The sequence below is a fragment of the Metopolophium dirhodum genome, chromosome 7 (assembly GCF_019925205.1).
Source record: "Metopolophium dirhodum isolate CAU chromosome 7, ASM1992520v1, whole genome shotgun sequence".
Lineage (NCBI taxonomy): Eukaryota > Metazoa > Arthropoda > Insecta > Hemiptera > Aphididae > Metopolophium > Metopolophium dirhodum.
Genome location: NC_083566.1, coordinates 17,404,836 through 17,423,064, shown reverse-complemented (window position 1 = coordinate 17,423,064; position 18,229 = coordinate 17,404,836). Strand labels below are relative to the sequence as shown.

The 18,229-nt window shown below is 26.7% G+C and overlaps 1 protein-coding gene across 5 annotated transcripts in view; it reads left to right on the top strand.

Annotated features, from left to right (window-relative positions):
• Positions 1–18,229, top strand: part of LOC132949520 (uncharacterized) — a 32,695-nt gene that overhangs the window by 11,342 nt on the left and 3,124 nt on the right. The window contains exons 1-8 of one of the 5 annotated variants that reach the window (XM_061020458.1): positions 144–160; positions 237–296; positions 3,050–3,152; positions 9,611–9,743; positions 9,886–10,016; positions 12,188–12,297; positions 12,560–12,705; positions 16,572–16,788. In XM_061020458.1, the coding sequence (XP_060876441.1) occupies positions 159–160; positions 237–296; positions 3,050–3,152; positions 9,611–9,743; positions 9,886–10,016; positions 12,188–12,297; positions 12,560–12,705; positions 16,572–16,788 (902 nt within the window). In that variant the 5' untranslated portion in view covers positions 144–158. Of the gene's footprint in view, positions 1–143; positions 161–236; positions 297–472; positions 495–2,755; positions 2,907–3,049; positions 3,153–9,610; positions 9,744–9,885; positions 10,017–12,187; positions 12,298–12,559; positions 12,706–16,571; positions 16,789–18,229 lie in introns of those variants that run through there. The other 4 variants (XM_061020459.1, XM_061020462.1, XM_061020460.1 and 1 more) reach the window with 4 other exon arrangements.

Below are 18,229 nucleotides of genomic sequence, written 5' to 3'. Positions count from 1 at the left end.
GCAAGTTAATGGTTTTAAAAAGTTCAATTGTAGTTTAATAAATTTGAAAATAAAATAATGTAAAACTATGTTATTTTATAATTTAAATTAGCACAACGTATGATAAAACAATAATGAAAATCAAATATTAAAATTACGTCTTTATTATTATTAATTTTATGTGGGTATAGTGGGTACCTACTACCTATACACTATAGTTTTACTTCCTAGATAATATATTGATTTCACATTTTAAGGAATATTCAAGGAGTTTCTATGTTTATACGAGTTTTCCAAATCACAAGTGAAACTGTTGTGTAAGTATCTAAATCGGCTATCGTATGTATCCAAAGAAAAAAAGAACAGGATTATAATTCTTATACCAGTGGGCAAAAACAATTATTCAATTATAGACATGAAGTAATTCCTGAGTAATCCCAACGACGTATTTAAAATTGAAGCTAATTGAATAATGTTTGTGTACCTAAGCAAAATACATATTATCTACAACGAAAGTAAATATTAATTATTGTATAATATCTAAAATGTCAAATGATATAATATGTAATTATAGAACTTAGAGGTGTGTGTGTGTGTGTGTGTTATGTAAGTATCTTAATCAATTTATAATTTTTATAAATCTTTTCAACTATACCTTTTTATCTAAATGTTATTATCCTGTTATGTTCACTAACATACCGGCGATTGATCCGATGTCGACAACGTTAGAAACGCCAACAATATTATTATGGTTTTTTAAGTACCTATAGGCTATAATAGTCTATGTCTCTATTGTAATTTGTAGATACGTCCACGGCCTAGAGGTAAAATGTACTTGATATTGTTAAGTAAATAATTGAACTGTTATCGTATTCATATTTTCCAACAATATCGATGTGTAATACAAAATAATTTATGTCGAATAGTAGTAAAACCATAATATTACCATATTATAATATTATGTCACTTATATTATCTATCATGGCGTGTTTAAATGTATAATACACTCATAAATTAGTATTTAGTTATTAATTTTAAATAACAAACGCCATATTTTATTCAAAATACATATTATTTAACATAATATAAGAAATCTGACTGTACAATAAATTATTGTCGTGATTCCGTTAGAGACATATTTGCTTTACTTATTGTAGATGATCTAGGTAATTCGTATTTACGGCCGCTATTTGGAATGATTTCCGAGCACTCGGTGTTCGGAATCCCACGCTAGATAGTATAACGTTGATGCATTAATTTGACTCGGAAATTATACTATTAAAAAAATTTAGCACCAGAATATTGTCTACGACTCTCAAGTGTTGGTATTTTTTTGCGCGTTTATTAAGTTACTGATGCATTATATTATGTAACAGTTTGAAAATAAATTCCGGAGACACTAAATAACTCGAAACTCAAGGAATACAGCAACAGAGAATATTCATTGAGATTCAGGATAAACATATAAAAATTACGGATAACACATTCTGTTAGAATCTATAATTTTTCTAGGAATCCGTACTCTTATTTAAACTATACAAATCGAGAATTTGTATTTATCGTGTAAACTGTACTTGGGCAGAACCGCTATCAAATCCGTTAATCGTTATACAAATAATTTGTTTGCATAATATCGCGTGTACAAAGTGTGATCAAAACAAATTAATTTTATTCATGTATAAGCTATATAATACGAACAGAATATATAATGGCTCATATGATTTTAGAACTAGTAATATTGAAAACAAAATATAAGATAACATATTGTAGCGTAACAATTAATACCGATAGCGTCACTAACTATTTATTGCACTCCCATTTACTCATTATGACGTTTGACTGAACGCGAAATCGCGGGAGGTATATTTTATACTAATCGCTACACTATAACTCATTATTGAGACGTCATCGAAGTGCCTACGGATTTCGAAATTATAATATACTTATTTCACGGTCGGGATCGTTGGTACCTGTCTATAGTGTATACGGAATTGACGGTCTGCACATCGCATACATAATAAATATTAATATTTTACTTCTAAAGGCCATAATATGCACAATCGAATAATAATAATAATATTATATTCAAACTGTATAAACATAATAATATTACACACATTTTGCGTGTCGCGATCGCTCCGTGGTCCGCCGCCACAAGCCACAATCGAAGGTCGTCGTTTTCCGAGTATTACGACCTGCAAGTACCTATACAATGTATGTATAATGTCCTGCATATACTGCCGACTGTCTGGATGTGTCTCGACCGTATGGGTGGTTGGGGTTGGGGCTGGTGGTGGGGATGGTGATTGGGATGGGGAGTAGACGACGAGGAAGAAGACATAAGACACTGCAAATAATATAATATATAAAATAACCGAACGACTCCATACATTATATTTTTCCCTTGCCGTGGTCGACAAAGTTTTGAGAACAAGTACCTAATACCTATACCATAAACAAACGTGGTACATGACCTTTTCGACGTGGTCGACGTTCTTGTGGTGGTCGTCGTCGATATTGTACAATTGAAGCGCGCAAATTCCGATCATACTCACATTGTGTTTGATCTGTGTGCGTTTTTTTTACCATCTTTTATTTTATATTTTTTACCATCGTAATATTTTTGTTCTGTTTTTGTTGTGGACTATTGTATTTTAGTCGTTTCCCTCTCTTCGTTTTTCCTGAGGGTTTGGCCTTGTCGAACGACAAATTTCCATGTTTTTTCATAGTCATAAAAACGTAGCACGCAGCCCCTCGAGGGTCAATTAACGACTGGTTTACTCCACTTTGCGAAGTATTACGAACATTTAGTACTACTGTTCCTGATCTAAATGTGTTAAAGATTTCGTATCGCTTTGATCAAAACGTAATAAACAAAAAATATAATTTAATTCCCGAATGGATCTGTCGCGATCGAAGGTTAAGAGGTGCGAATCATGATTTCCAACCGTCCAATTGGACAATAATACTCATTATGTGTTTTGGGGGACCCGTGAAACGATTTAAATTATTTTTAAACATCACTCGCTATAATACAGTATTCGGTATATCTTATAGTTTTTTTTTTCAGTTTGAATGCAGTCGTTTTGAAGTGTAATAGCACAAAAATGAAAAAATGTTTGACATCTACTCAATGGACCCTGCAAATCTTCATTCCTGTTTGTTTACTTTGGGTGAGTACACAAAATAATAAATAAAAACGTATTATGATTTCATTGTTAGGTATAAACTATAGTAACAATAGGTATGACGTAAAATAGTTTCGGCCACTCGTGTAGCATAGAATAGATAAGAATGTTTAATCACTAGGTATATAAACGGATTGTATATGCATATACTTATACTATATCATATTAATTATAAAATATAAGCATTAAGGCATAATAAATTATTAAATTATGCTTTGTTCACTTAGGAAGAGCACAAAGCACATTTTAATTATGCTAAAATAAAATATATAATTAAAACAACAAATAATTGTGAAATAAAATACAGTTTCTACTTTGTACTCAAGTTTGTTTCCATTTATAATGATATAGTATTATTATTTTCCATGAATTCTTTTAGAATAATTATTAGAAACGAAAGCTCATTCAAAGAAGTCAAGTGTAGTGTTTGAATACTATGCTTAAAGTATTTATTTTAACATTTCACATAATTTAAAATATACATGGTATAGTATGTTCCTTCAACCGTGTTTTTCATTTTATTAAAAAAATATATAACAACAGAACACCAAGACGCAAATTATTCTATAATAAAAGAATGTTAAAAGTTTAAAAAAATATTTAATTACGATTTATTTCTTATTAATTGTAGGGTGTTCATAAATTGTCTATTATACAAGAAGTATTATATTTTATTATCTATAGCGAGTAGATATAGTAAGGCTATATACATCTATTGTCTATATACAATATAGCTTTTAAAAATAATAACAATTAACAAAAGATTGTAAATGTACATAGTTCGATATTAAGACGCTGGGTACATATGTACAAATTTTAAAAATATTTAAAATGGCTGAAGTATATATTTTATTGAGTAATTTAAAGTATATACTAAGGTATTATGAAACAGGTTTTTAGTGAACATAATTTATGAATTTTACATTTATAATTAAATGATCTGTAACTATAACATACAAATAGATGACTAGTAATTATATTGTAGCGAATAACACGATAACATGTGGCCAAAATATAATAAATCAATTTATTTAAAACGTGTGATTAATAAATTTAGTTATTGATTTTTGATTATAGTTTTTGAAGATAATTTGTACCATTAATTATAGTTTATTATATGTAATAATAAAAAAAATACCTTCGTAAAAAATAATATATTGTATTTTTATATAGATATACATTTTGTTATAAGTGTTTTTATTTCTCAATTAAAGAAATGTAGACATTAAAAAATACTGCTACCTACTAAAGTTACATGAGCACAATATGATGCATCACTTTAAAATCAATTTCGTTTCGATTTATATAAAAATAAGTTGTTTGAGTAAAAGTATGTATACTAGCAATCAGCAGATTATACTAAGCGTACTAGCTTAACTAATATTTATTTAGTTGTTTGCAACTACCATACAAAAAAAAAAAATTGTTTAAAAAATGTGATTTCAATGTGTTGTACGGAACCGGTTCAGATAAAAATTAGGTTGGCCGAATATTGTCACCTTTTTGGAATATTTAATTTCGTCACATCTACAATATATAATGGAATTTATGCAACACTAACGAACTTAAATAATATCGTTTTTGGCACCTACGTAGACCATTGTTAAAATGACATAAATAATATTATCAGATCGGGGAACTTCGCCTTCAGTGAACTCATACATTTAAAATCCGTTTCCATCACAACGCCCTTTTTGTACTAATAAATATACAAATTGAATAACTTACAACGACAACAAAAGTATTCGGTCGTGTGTTCAAATAAAAATTATGATTTAAGATTTAAAGAATTTATTAAATTGTATGATAAACTATATTCTCGTTTAAAAATAAATCATATTTATGTTCATTGAAAGAATATACGTATATATTTTTTGTATATAATAATATTATGTCTGTTATAACTTATAACTATTATTACTATATATAATATGTATTGTGTATTTGTGTATACGAATAACGAATGTAGGTATACCTATACATTTAAACAATTTTTGTCGACAGTATTTTCTACAATTTGATGATCTTATAATAGATTAAAGATGTAAAAAATCCATTTTTATTTAATTTAAAATAATAAACAAGTCAAGAAATATCTAACATAATCAATTTTACAAAATGTTTACTTTTTCGTATTTATTTTCATTTTCCGAATTTATGTTAATTAGGATTTAGGATTAATAAAAGTAATAATAATGAAGTACTTATTAATTATTATTATGTAAATGTTAATATTATAAATACAAATATAATATTATTAACAAAATAACATTCATTGCAGTTTATAAAATAATTAAATAAAATGATTGTAGTCTTACATGAATGTAGCTTAAAAGTACATAATGTAACAGTTTATTACTCATGTCATGTTGTAGGAGATTTTGTGAAATTAAGTTATACTTTATTTATATTCTAAGAATAAGGAAAAACTATTGATTTTATAACCATGTACATTTTATTTTGATGTGAAATATAAAACACAAAAGCTTTGTATAACAACTCTATCTATTATATAAAACATTTTTTCACTAATTTATATTAATACTTAGAATGTACCTATTAATGTTCGTAAAAAGTTCATAAATGTAAAAACATCAAAAATGCAGATTCTATTCAGAATCTTTTTTTTTTTAATTTTATTTTATTTAAGCATATTTACAATCTATACAATTTGTACAATAAGTAAATTTGATAACATAGGTAATATTAAAATGACTTGAATGTCTTGAGGAAGGAAAACCGTCCATCAACAGTACCTCCTATTAGATTCAGAATCTTAAAATTTAATTTTTATTTAACAGAATCTGACAATTATATTGCTTTCAAAATATAATTTTTAACAAACTTTGTGTGTTCCTATTATTATATTCATAAAGTTTTTTCTAGCGTACAACTGTTTACTACAATAACTAGGTAAAAGCAGTAAATTATACAAGTTCAAAAAACTAGTTTAATTGCCATTTAATTATAATTAAAATAACCATAATAGGCATAGTATAAGAATACTGCATATGAATTTAAAATAATATGTTATAAAAATTAAGATATTGAATTTTTGATTTAGATATTTAATTAAATCAACCTTTTTTTTAAACAAATTTAATGAAATACAATTGTTTTTATATTCTTATCATTCCAAAGTAGAACTATTGCCTACTAGATACTATTTTAAATTATATCAAAAATAAATGCAGTATGTACGCACTTATTAATACGACCCTACTATCAATGTCCACCGCTGACCATGAATTGTGTTTGTTCCAATTTTAATGATAAAAATTGACAAATTATTTTAGTTTTGAGTATTGTGAACGAAAACATTATATTCAAAACACGAAACATAAAATATGACTTTTATTATACCTATAAATTTTATTGGAAGTCTTGAGATACGAATTTATTATATACCAAACATTTAAATGAATTTATCATGTTTCATTAAAAAATATGACGTATTAATATTCGAATCTCATCCTATTTATTATCATTTAATTTTAAAATGAGTGAAACAGTCAATGGAGTATCCCCTGCTGCACATTACCAATTGTAAATTAAACTTTGATTGCTTGAATATAATTAAATATACAAAATGCTCTACTTCAGGATATAAAACAAAATATATCATGATATGATATAATTACAATAAATTAAAAATTTATAAAATCGTCTTCATGAAAAATCGTAATTAATTCAAAAATGGTATTAATATAAAGTTTAAATGAGATTTCCGTAAAATAACTGAAAATACTGAAATCATGTTTACTTACAAATATTAGTAGGTACACTAATAATCGTTTAACAATAATAAAATGATAATTTTGTTGTGTTAGTAGTGCATGGTTCTATACATAATACATTTAAAAAAATATATGTTGACTCTTTTTGAGCTACCTAATAATTATACAAGCTGATTTACCCGGTTTCGCCCGAGTGTAAAATATTTGTGTATACACCTCCCCATTCCCGTCTATAATATCATGCCAAAAAAAATATCTTAGACTTATTAGATTAACATAATATAATAGGTACCGTACAAATTGCAAACATCAAGCTATCATTAGTTAGGCTCTACGTCGATCAGTCAGTGAGTAAGTGAGTTAGTCAGGATACGTTCGATGATCCTATGATTTGAATATGTAACACAAGATTATGGATAAGTTTGTCTACCATTATCAAAAAAAAAATGTCTACAAGAAAGTTAAATTACATTTTTATGAGCGTTTGAAATTCATTTTTTTACAACATTTGATATTCACTCGAATAACTAACGGTTTTCTTATTTTGTTGTAATTGAAAAACGTATGAATGTAGATACTTGAAAATTTCACTGAATGTTTGTGTTAGCATTTTCTATACACGATAAAATTTTGAAAATAATTTGACTCTTTTTGAGCTGCTTACATACATTGTCGGTTTTTAAATTTTTTTAGTTTTTTTTTCTATAAATATCAATAAAATGTTATTTGTTGGGTAAAAAAGCGTGAAAATTAAAAATATATCGTTCTAGTAGCAGTTGAAAAATATTAAAAATACATAGGCACAATTTTTTTTTATAAGCATTTAAAGTTCAAATTTTGACAACATTTATCACATTTAAAATTTAATAATTATTTTGTAGTTAAAAGGTTATAAAATGTTCAACTTTTATAGCTAAGGATTTAAAATTGAAAACAAGGCTCCACGTAAATAGGTTATATATAAGTTACTTTATTCACAATAATATCATTAAATATACTTGGTAATATCATAGTCTGACTGACCGTTTTCGGTCAGAATCGTTTTTCCAATACAATGATATTATATCATTGAATTCAAATTTAACACCATCCATTACAGTGACCCACTTGTAACCTACTGTACAACAGAGTGACATCCACTTACCCACCTTTTTAAAGTTGTATTATATCCATTTCGAATTATTAAAGATACCTGCAAATGCAATTTTTTTATAACATTATATACAACGCACAAAATGTTATTAAATCCTTCTAGAAACGACTTCACCCTAACATCTACAATTTTCGCCTTCCTCAACTTCGAACAATCTGCTCTTATAATCCCGTGTAACCTCAGAAGACGACTAAATCAAAAATTGTGCTGCGACTTAGGAAGATTATTAATTTTCATGAAAACGCACACATGCCATCAAATTCAATTAATGGATAGTTTCTTCACACGAATAAGCACCTATTTAACACGCCACATTGCATATTGTAAATATTTTGACATACAGGTATTTAAAATGAAAAAAAAAATGAGAATTTTGAGTTTAAATTTAATGTAATATTATTGGGAAAAAAATAATTTAACCTACCTACCTACCGTATTACTAATTGCAAAATAAACTACTAAACACTATAATAGCAATATTTTTATATATTATTTTACAATATACTTATAGTTATTGCACAAAATCGTTTTTTGTATTGAATGATTTAAGTTGAATTACAATTTAACACCTGTATTACAGTGACTTGCCCCTCAATTATGAGATACACTCGACACCAACTGTACTTACAGCAGAGTGATTACCCTACTTTCCCTACTTTTTTTTAAATGTATGTTATTGACGTTATTCTTTAGTGTTGGCCAACATTATAATTTTTATCGAATAATATCGAATTATGATGAATCTAAAAGGTACGTAACATTAATAAACTATAAAATATAGTTTGCCGAGAATCATTGATGTGTACCTATTTAAGAAATTATGAAATGAAATTAAAAAATACATTAAAATATATTGAATACTGGACTGGGGCTTAAATGTTTTTTTTTTTTTTTTAATGAAATGCTGCTTAATTATTAGTTCATAATATTCATTATACTTTTATTCAAGTTACATTTATCAAATATTTTTTTGTAATATAAATTAAATGCAAATATAAAAACATTAATATTAATAATTGTAATTGTATGTATATTTCTATAAAAATAAAAGTATTCACCATCAACATTTCAGGATTCGTATTTGATTTTAAATAATAGTTTAGAAATAAAAGATGGTGTACTCTTTCGGGTATATAATATGTTTCTTTGTTTTGTAATATGACTGTTAAAACTTCACTAAATAAGCGTTAAAAAAGAACACAAGTAACTATAGTAACTTCGGTACTTTAGTACTTTTTGTCGATTTAAATACATAAGTGAAGTGTTTAGTATTTTTCTTTAGTAATACCATGCTCTTTCTGATAGTTGTCCCATGATTATAGATATTGAATATATCAAAAAAAATTCCAAGATTTCAATATCGTGCCTATCCACCGATATCGATGAACATCTGAGTCCACCCTATCGATATTGCCATACTAGTAGAGATGTATGGTCTATACTATTAATATTAATATGTCGGCATTTGATGGAAATTGATTAAAATATTTTTTACTTATCCTCATTAAATTTAACGATTTTTCGTTTTTAATTAAATTTTTTTTTTTTAATAGGTACATCTATTCGAATCTGTGGTCGGACATGGAAGACTTATGGAGCCACCGTCAAGAAACAGTATGTGGCGGTTCGGATATCCTAATCCGGTCGATTACAACGATAACGAACTGTTCTGCGGCGGCCATTCCGGTACGATGTGAATCCAGATCGCGAAAATCCGTCGATTATATTTTCTATTATTATTATTTTTTACTTTACGAGCTCGAATTGCTAATATTGAAACGCAGAGCAAAGAAAAAACAAGTAAGACGGTAATAATATATGTTTTTAGTTCAATGGAGCGTTAACGACGGGAAATGCGGAGTGTGCGGGGACGCGTACGATCAAGCTCAACCTAGACGACACGAAGCGGGGGGTGAATACGGCAGAGGGATAATCAGCAGGCATTATTTTGCAGGTCAGGTAAGGTCAATTGAAACAATTATGAGCGTTTTGTCATTATACTCGAATAAATGATGCGCATAATATAACACTGTGCCATTATTGTGATGGTTGCGATCACGTTTGTCGTGATTATTATTCTTCAATCATAAATTAATTATTAATTATAATTACTCGTCAATTCTACCTAAATATTTTTGCTATTATTGCGTTCGATGGATTACCTTCTCATTTAATTGTCGCATAAAATTTGGTTTAAAAACTTCTAATACAAAATCTATGGATGTAATTTCCATTTATACACTTTAACTTTTCTTAAGAACTTTTATGGCCTCGTGAAATATTAATAAGACACAATGTGGGAAAAAAGTTTTAACGAAAGTTTTGCTCAGTATGTCATTTAGAATTGAAATCCTCTTTGGAGCTAAAGTTTTTTGTAAATCGCCAAAATTCCAGTTACCTGATATGAATTAGGGCCATCGAAATTGCATGGTTAATACAATAATAATTATGCATCAACATAATAGGCACTATAGGCATAATTTTTAAAAATCACGACAATAACATCACAGAATACAGAATAAATTTGATTTTTTAAATAAATTCGATGATCATAAAATGCTGAAATGTACTAATGTTTATGCACACAGTATACTTTAATTAAAACGAAAATTGGATTTGCTTCTAAAAAGTAATTTAAGTTTGTTTTAGCTGTTCATAAATTTAGCTCTTTATGTAGCTTAAATAAATAATACGTTTATTTTTAATTACATTGGTTTACTAATAAACTTAAAATATTACAATTTTTAAACTGATAATAAACGTACCATATTATATAAAGTAGGTCACAAAGCTTTAACATTTCTATAAGTAAAATAAACTTTTCTTGTTTAATTCCGTAGAATTGTTAAAACCTTATTTATTGGTTATGAACTGATCATATTATTACTCAAATTGTTCACTACAAAATAAAAATTAATAGTAATATTTTAACTTATATCTGGAAATAAACATTTATGACAATAAATTCATTTAGACAGTTATGTGTTATTTCCAACAAAAAATATCAATGAATATTAATTATTATTATGATTCGGCATTTTCTCTTTATAGAAATGTAAAAACTAATAAACTAAAAAAATGTCTATAAGTTACATAATTATTAAGTTTTTCGAGAAAATAATATTAGATTAATATTTGAACTATGTAACATCACTTTTTTTTTACATTTTAATATCAATAATAATTTTTATAAGGTACTTCCTAAAATTAAAAAACTGGTCGTCAAAAGTTACTTGTAGCCTTTGGAAAACAATTATTTTTTACATAATATTTTTTTTTATGAAAATTAGCTTTTATATTAGGTATTTAATGTTTGATTTTAATTATTACAAAATCTAATAATATTTCTAATTTATTATAAATTAAATTTGTATGTAAATAATATGAATACAATTCAAATTTGTCAATATTGGCGTTCTAAATTAAAACATGATGGATTTATTTAATTACCTACGAAATGCGTCATATAGGTACTTCAACTCCATAATATGCTTCTAAATTTTCTCAGTCATTTGTAAATACTTGAGTAGGTAGTAGGTACACAATAAGTACAACACTTGTAATTTATATTTTATTTTAGAATTATTATATATTTATCTTTTTTCTTATTATTTTAATTATGATACAAATGATATATCATATCAATATATTATATTATATTATTAATATAATAATTAATCATCAAAATATATGATGAATAATTATGAAAAAAATTACGTGTAATTCGGAATAAATATTTAATAAATTTGAAATTTTGGTTAAAACACAAGCTTACCTATATAAATTTGATTATTGATGATTTGACTATATAATCTAAAACAAATTCATTGTATTCATCAGAAATTCTTATCCGATAATAATATTATGAATCATGTTTATGTATGTTCAGATGACTCAACTTAAAATAATATTTCTATAATTTCTATTATTTTATAATATAAACTTCTGTAAAAAACACTATAAAAAAATATTTTTCCTAGTGGCAATGTAGAAAAGTTATGTGAAACTTAGTTTAAAAATATAATAAATTAATGTTTGATGTTACGTCACAAAAAACTAATAATATAAAATTAAATTACTTTTCATTTTCATATTATAGTAAAAATAATAAATGGTTTATTGGATTTCAGACGATTGATGTTGAAATTGAATTAACTGCCAACCACAAAGGAAGATTCGAAATCCACCTCTGCCCAAATAATAATCCTAAATACGAAGCTACACAGTCTTGTATAGAGAGGTAAGCAAATAAGTGTGTTATAAGGTTTCATGAATCATCTAACCATTATTATATAAGGCGTTTATCAGTTTGGCACGATATTATCAATTTGATTTAATATGATTTAATATTTTTTATTTATTACCAGTAAAAGGCGATTTATATTATATTTTATGTTGTATGTGTGCTCATTCGTAACATTCAAAGTAAAATATTTACAAATTATAAAAAATTAGTAAAAAAAATGTATTATTGTAATTTTATATTTTCTTGTTTTCTTGAGGTTTCCGTTGTACATATCTGGTACACGGCAGGTCCGATATCTAATCCCGGAAAATTCAAAGAAGAAAGATATTTTCAAGTACAGGGTGAGGTTACCACCTTATCTCACGTGCTCCCAATGTGTTCTTCAATGGACTTATTATACGGGTGAGTGCGAAATATGAATATGATTATAAGTTGTATTATGTTAGTCAATAATTGATTTTTTTCACTGTAATCACTAAGAAGCGTGTTTCTGTGATTTATTATAGTTCGTTATTTTAGACTAAAACCAATAACATTTTCTACTTAGTTATATTCTGTAGGAAATACTAAAAAATTTTCATAATAATATAATGTGTAGAAATGTAACTATTTATTTATCTTGTTTATATAAATTACTACTTTAGATAATATGAATTTGTTTTTCTAGTTGTAATTATTTAAAATTGAATAATCACAGACATTTTTACCAAACACTAAATATTTTCTAAGGATAATTTAAAAAATATTGTAGCTGTATTCGAGCAATTATAGATGTTTTCAGTTTTTCATAATTTATGATAAGAAGAATTTATTTTTCCTTGTCAAAATCCCGAAAATATAATACAAGATTCCTAATAAGTTGTTCTTACTGGAATTAAAATACAAATTAAGGGTTAAAGACAAGTTTATTTTTTATGAGCATTTTAACATTATATTTTGACGAATTGCATAATCAAATTTAACGATTTATCCTAAAATTGTTTTTCTTTTTTAGTTGTAATTCAAAAATATTATTGGTAGGAACATAAAATATTTCACCATTACTTGAATTATTATTTTATAAATTCCATTTTCAAAATATGTAGATTTTTTTAAAACTATTTATAGACATTCGAAATGTTTGAATTTTCTTTTTATGGTTATTTAAAAATATTAAAACTACAAGACAAAGTACAAGTTTTTTTATTAATATTTGAAGTTAAAATTTTGACAACATTTGATATATTTTAAAAATTATTATTTTAAAAATTGATTAGACTTTTAAACATTTACTAGATAAGTTATCATTGTTACAATGACTTGTAAGTATTTCAAAATTAAATTATACCAACAACTGTAAGTTTGTAAGATTCTGATGATTTTGTAGAAAATCACTATCAATTATCTTTTGGTGATAAAAAGTTTAATTAAGTTTGTACCAGCTTAAGAAATAAGAATTATAAAGTTTAATGACTCTATATTATAATATGCTTTATTAGTTATACTTATGTTATGATTAAACTAATTGATTTTATACGTCATTATGATAAAGTAAATACTAAATGTACAAGTGTATATTATATAAATTGTATGTACAAGCTGTAATTGAAATAATCTTCACGATTTTAGTCTCTACAGACTAAGATTATCTAGATTAATATTGGTTAAATTAATTGCTTTAGTTTTATTAAACATACCTTATATGAATGTATAGTTAATTCAATTACGATACTAAAAAAAAATCTAATTTGGTTTTCTATTGCATAGGTACTAAAATATATTCACGTTTGATAACTTTTACAAATAAAGCTATAAGAATAATATAATATTAGTATGTACTGCACATGCGGTTTAAGTAAATAATCTTGATAACCAGACAAACTTAAATTATTCTAAAATTTTTTTTTTACTTATTTAAAAATAAAAGTAAACAGTTTTTGAGTTACTATTTTAAGTTTACAAAGAAATTTATTTTTTCTTGATTAATGCAACTGTGTACATAATTCCAAGTCACAACTTTGACGTATACTTCAATATTATTTCCTCTAAAAATATTTATAGCACGTTTATGAACTTATTTTTTGAATTAATACAACTTGTATCCGCATAAATGATTTTATCTATTACCTATAACTGAGCACACAGAATTATTCAATACATTTGTTGTATAAAAATATTTATATCACTTTAAAGAAAAACCAAGTTTGCTTGCTAATGAGCATAAAATATAAAATGCCTTGTCTTATACTTAAGTTTTAAGATCAAGTTTATGCAGATGTATTGTTATTTTCAAATTATCTTAAAATAAATCTTTTCTTTTTGTATAAATTAAATTTGAAATAGTTGTAATAAATCAAGTTCCGGAAATAAAATAAAAGTATTTAAAATATATTAAAATACTAAATATACTAAATATTTAGCTGACATAAAATTATTTCATGGTAATTTATTTTTGGAAAATTAAATTTATTCTCGAAAAATTTGAAATAACTACTCAACTATATTATCATAATGATTGTTTATTGGATTGTAAATTAATTATTTATGAATTGAAATGTAATTGATTTTTAAAATTCAAATACGATTCGAAACAATTTAGGTAATAAGAATATTTTATCTGATAGGAATTATTCTGTTTCATGAGTAAGTGAATAACGTATGCATAAAAAAAAAATGATCTAGTAAAAAAAAAAATGTATACACCGTTAAAGTAATACCTATGTCAATATAATAATTTATTCAAACTCGGACTTTCATGTACTTCAATAAAATAAATATGATTACATCATTGAGGATGGTAAATCTAGGTACACCATCGTCGTGTGAATGTGTATGTACTTGTTTGTTCCATGTATTTTACAATTATGGTAATGTGTTATTAACACTGTAAATTAACTTAAAAAATATTTTGTCAAAACGTTATAAAAATAAAGATAATATTGTAGTATAAATAATATACTATAATAGGCAACAATACAAAATTAATAACAGAATATTATGGTAACACGGGGTATTGGGTAGACAATTTAGCCACACCAATGTCGAGAGTGTTTTTCAATGGAATAATAATATTACCAATAGTTTTATTTTTAATTTTATTTAATTAAAAAAAAATAATAATGATAATTAGTTATCCCTTTTAGTGATCATTATAATTATTATTCAGAAGACAAAATTTGATTTTTTCTTTAAAAATAACTGTGAAATAAATAATAATGCACATCACGTAGTACTTACCTATCTTGTTACTTTTTATGGTTTGAGTAGCATACTGCAATCCTCAATACTCGAGCCTTTATCTATCTATCAGCTAATAATATGGTCGTAAAATATTTGAAGTGTCAAAATTGTTAGGACCCGTAATATGATAATTGATAAGTACCTATTAATACCACATTGCTATGTATGCATTTAAATCAAATTTTTGTAATATATTTTGTATTACAACGTAATCAATGTTTTAGTAGACATATTAATAATAAGTATACATATTATATAACATTATACTTATATTAATTTTAAAGAATTTAAATCGTCGTTAGACAACAGTAAATAATATTCTATACACTAAAATCTTTGTATTCGTAATTATTACGATTGGAGTGAAAATTGGACAACATTGGAGATTCAAAGAAATAATATTATTATAAAAAGTATAATAATATATACCTAAGTACATGCGTGAAATAAATATGAATATTAATTGTTTATTATTACTTATATAAAATTGAAGGTTAATATTTGAGTTCGACACGATGCATATTTTAATTTCTAACTATGATATACCTACCTAATTGGTTTTGTTTGAAAATATAATATTTCCTTTAGTACTTACTCTCATCGGACTTGACTAGCTATTATTATTATATTATGATACTATTATATTTGTTATTGTAGTAGTGTCTACACTGCGTGTAGACGATAAAATATAAAACAATGTTATGACCAGCGGGCAGTGGTAGATGCAATATTTTTGCCAGAAGGGTCATTATGAAAATATTGTGATCCCTCACCCCTCAAAAATGAAAATTTCAAACTCCCTACATTATAACAATAATTATTATCATCAAACGTTCCAAAAATTAATGTTCGAACCACCCCTCACCCCTGCAGGGTGGCGTGCCACTGTGGAATAATCATATAATTATTATTCAACTCTCTGACTACCAGCATTAAAACGTCATTGGATGTCATTGTTTTTAAACCGTTCGATGTACGTTAAATGTATAATATTGTGTAAGCAAGTGGTGTCTCGGCGGTGGTCGTAATCGTAAAGCGTCTGTTCACAGGTAACATGTGGGGCAAATGCGACAACGGGACGGAAGGACTGGGCTGTGGGCTACCGGAAACGTTCCGGAACTGTGCGGACGTCAAAATCGTGACCAGCACGTCGGGTCTGCCACCGCAGTTCATACACAACAGGCCGCAGCAGCACTACTACAGTTCGGCTCTCCGGGGCGACGACTTGATGATAGCGCCGCAGATTTATTACCCACTTGTGGTCAAGTACGTCCCGCGCGCGTGCCGCCGTCGATTTGTCGAATGCGCCTTTTCCTCTTTTACGCTCAACGCACGCACACACACACACAAACACACACGCACTAACACACACACGCACGCACGCACGCACGTCTTTATTATAATATGCAACAACACGGGCAATAATATTATTGTGACCCACCGCATTCAGGGTACCGGTGATATATACAATTTATTGCAAGGACAAGGTGTTTGGATTGACAATAAAAATTCCAAAAATATTGACTTAATTCACTTTTGAGAACACGTCATGTGCATAGGTTTATTGAGAATACGGTTTACGGCAAGTCGGAGGGGTGTTCTGATAGTTATAGAATACGACGTATTTGCCATTAGTTTTCTCTTGCCATTGCGCTATTGTGTATAGGTAAAACAATGTTGGCCAAGACATTATCGACTTCTGTGACTGTTTATTTTCGTTGCCAGTGCCAGTGGGGGGAGGGGGGGGGGGTTCGAGTGTTTAACATTTACTCGTCCAAGTGTCTGACTCGTCAAAACACAACCGGAAAATACTGCAGGAGTAGGTAAGTCTAGGAACGGTCGTGTATCGATTTGTGGATCATTAGCCCTACCTAATGTCTTATAGTTTATACCATATATGTAATAATAATAATATCTGTTTTTCTTCGTCACGCCGATGCAGTGCATAAGGCACAAAATAATAATAATATGTCAGTTATTATTTTTCGAAATCGTTAATTTTGTTCACGCGTCCCAGTCCTGTGTAACAGTATCTACGGTCGTGATTATCTACGGACGATGACGACGTTCATAATTTTATTAATATACGCGAGCGTTGACATTTCTATGGTGTTATTAATGTTGTTAAATATAACAAAAAATGTAATTTTATAGTTTTTCGTTTTGTACTGTCAAGCGTAAAATATTATAAACAAATGCTGTTTAAAAGAATTTTTCTTTTTAAAATCGATACGGCACAAACTACATTCATATAATAGTTATACATACATCCAAGGTATGTATAATAGTTGTACATACATCCAAAGTATTTCTATTTATTTTAATAATATACTATTTATATTCCAATGAAATATGGGATCCATAGTCGATAGGAATAACCCCATTTTATTCGGCTAAAACAGATAGAGATAATTGTATAAACATTTTTCCCTTTTTAAAATTAAAATACCTATGTACGCCTTTAATTGCATCAATATTAATTATAAAATACTTAAACATGTCTTATAAATTATTAAAATTTAATAAAACTCATTTAAATTCTCCATTTACAAACATTTTCAAATGAAAGTTTCAAAATTTAAGTAGGAAATTACATTATATTTAATTAATTTCATGTACAAGTGAAACAGTGGCTCAAGTTATAAGTTTCCACTCTGCAAAAGCTTTTTGTGGTTATATTAATATATTTGTCACTTTCCAGCTTTCA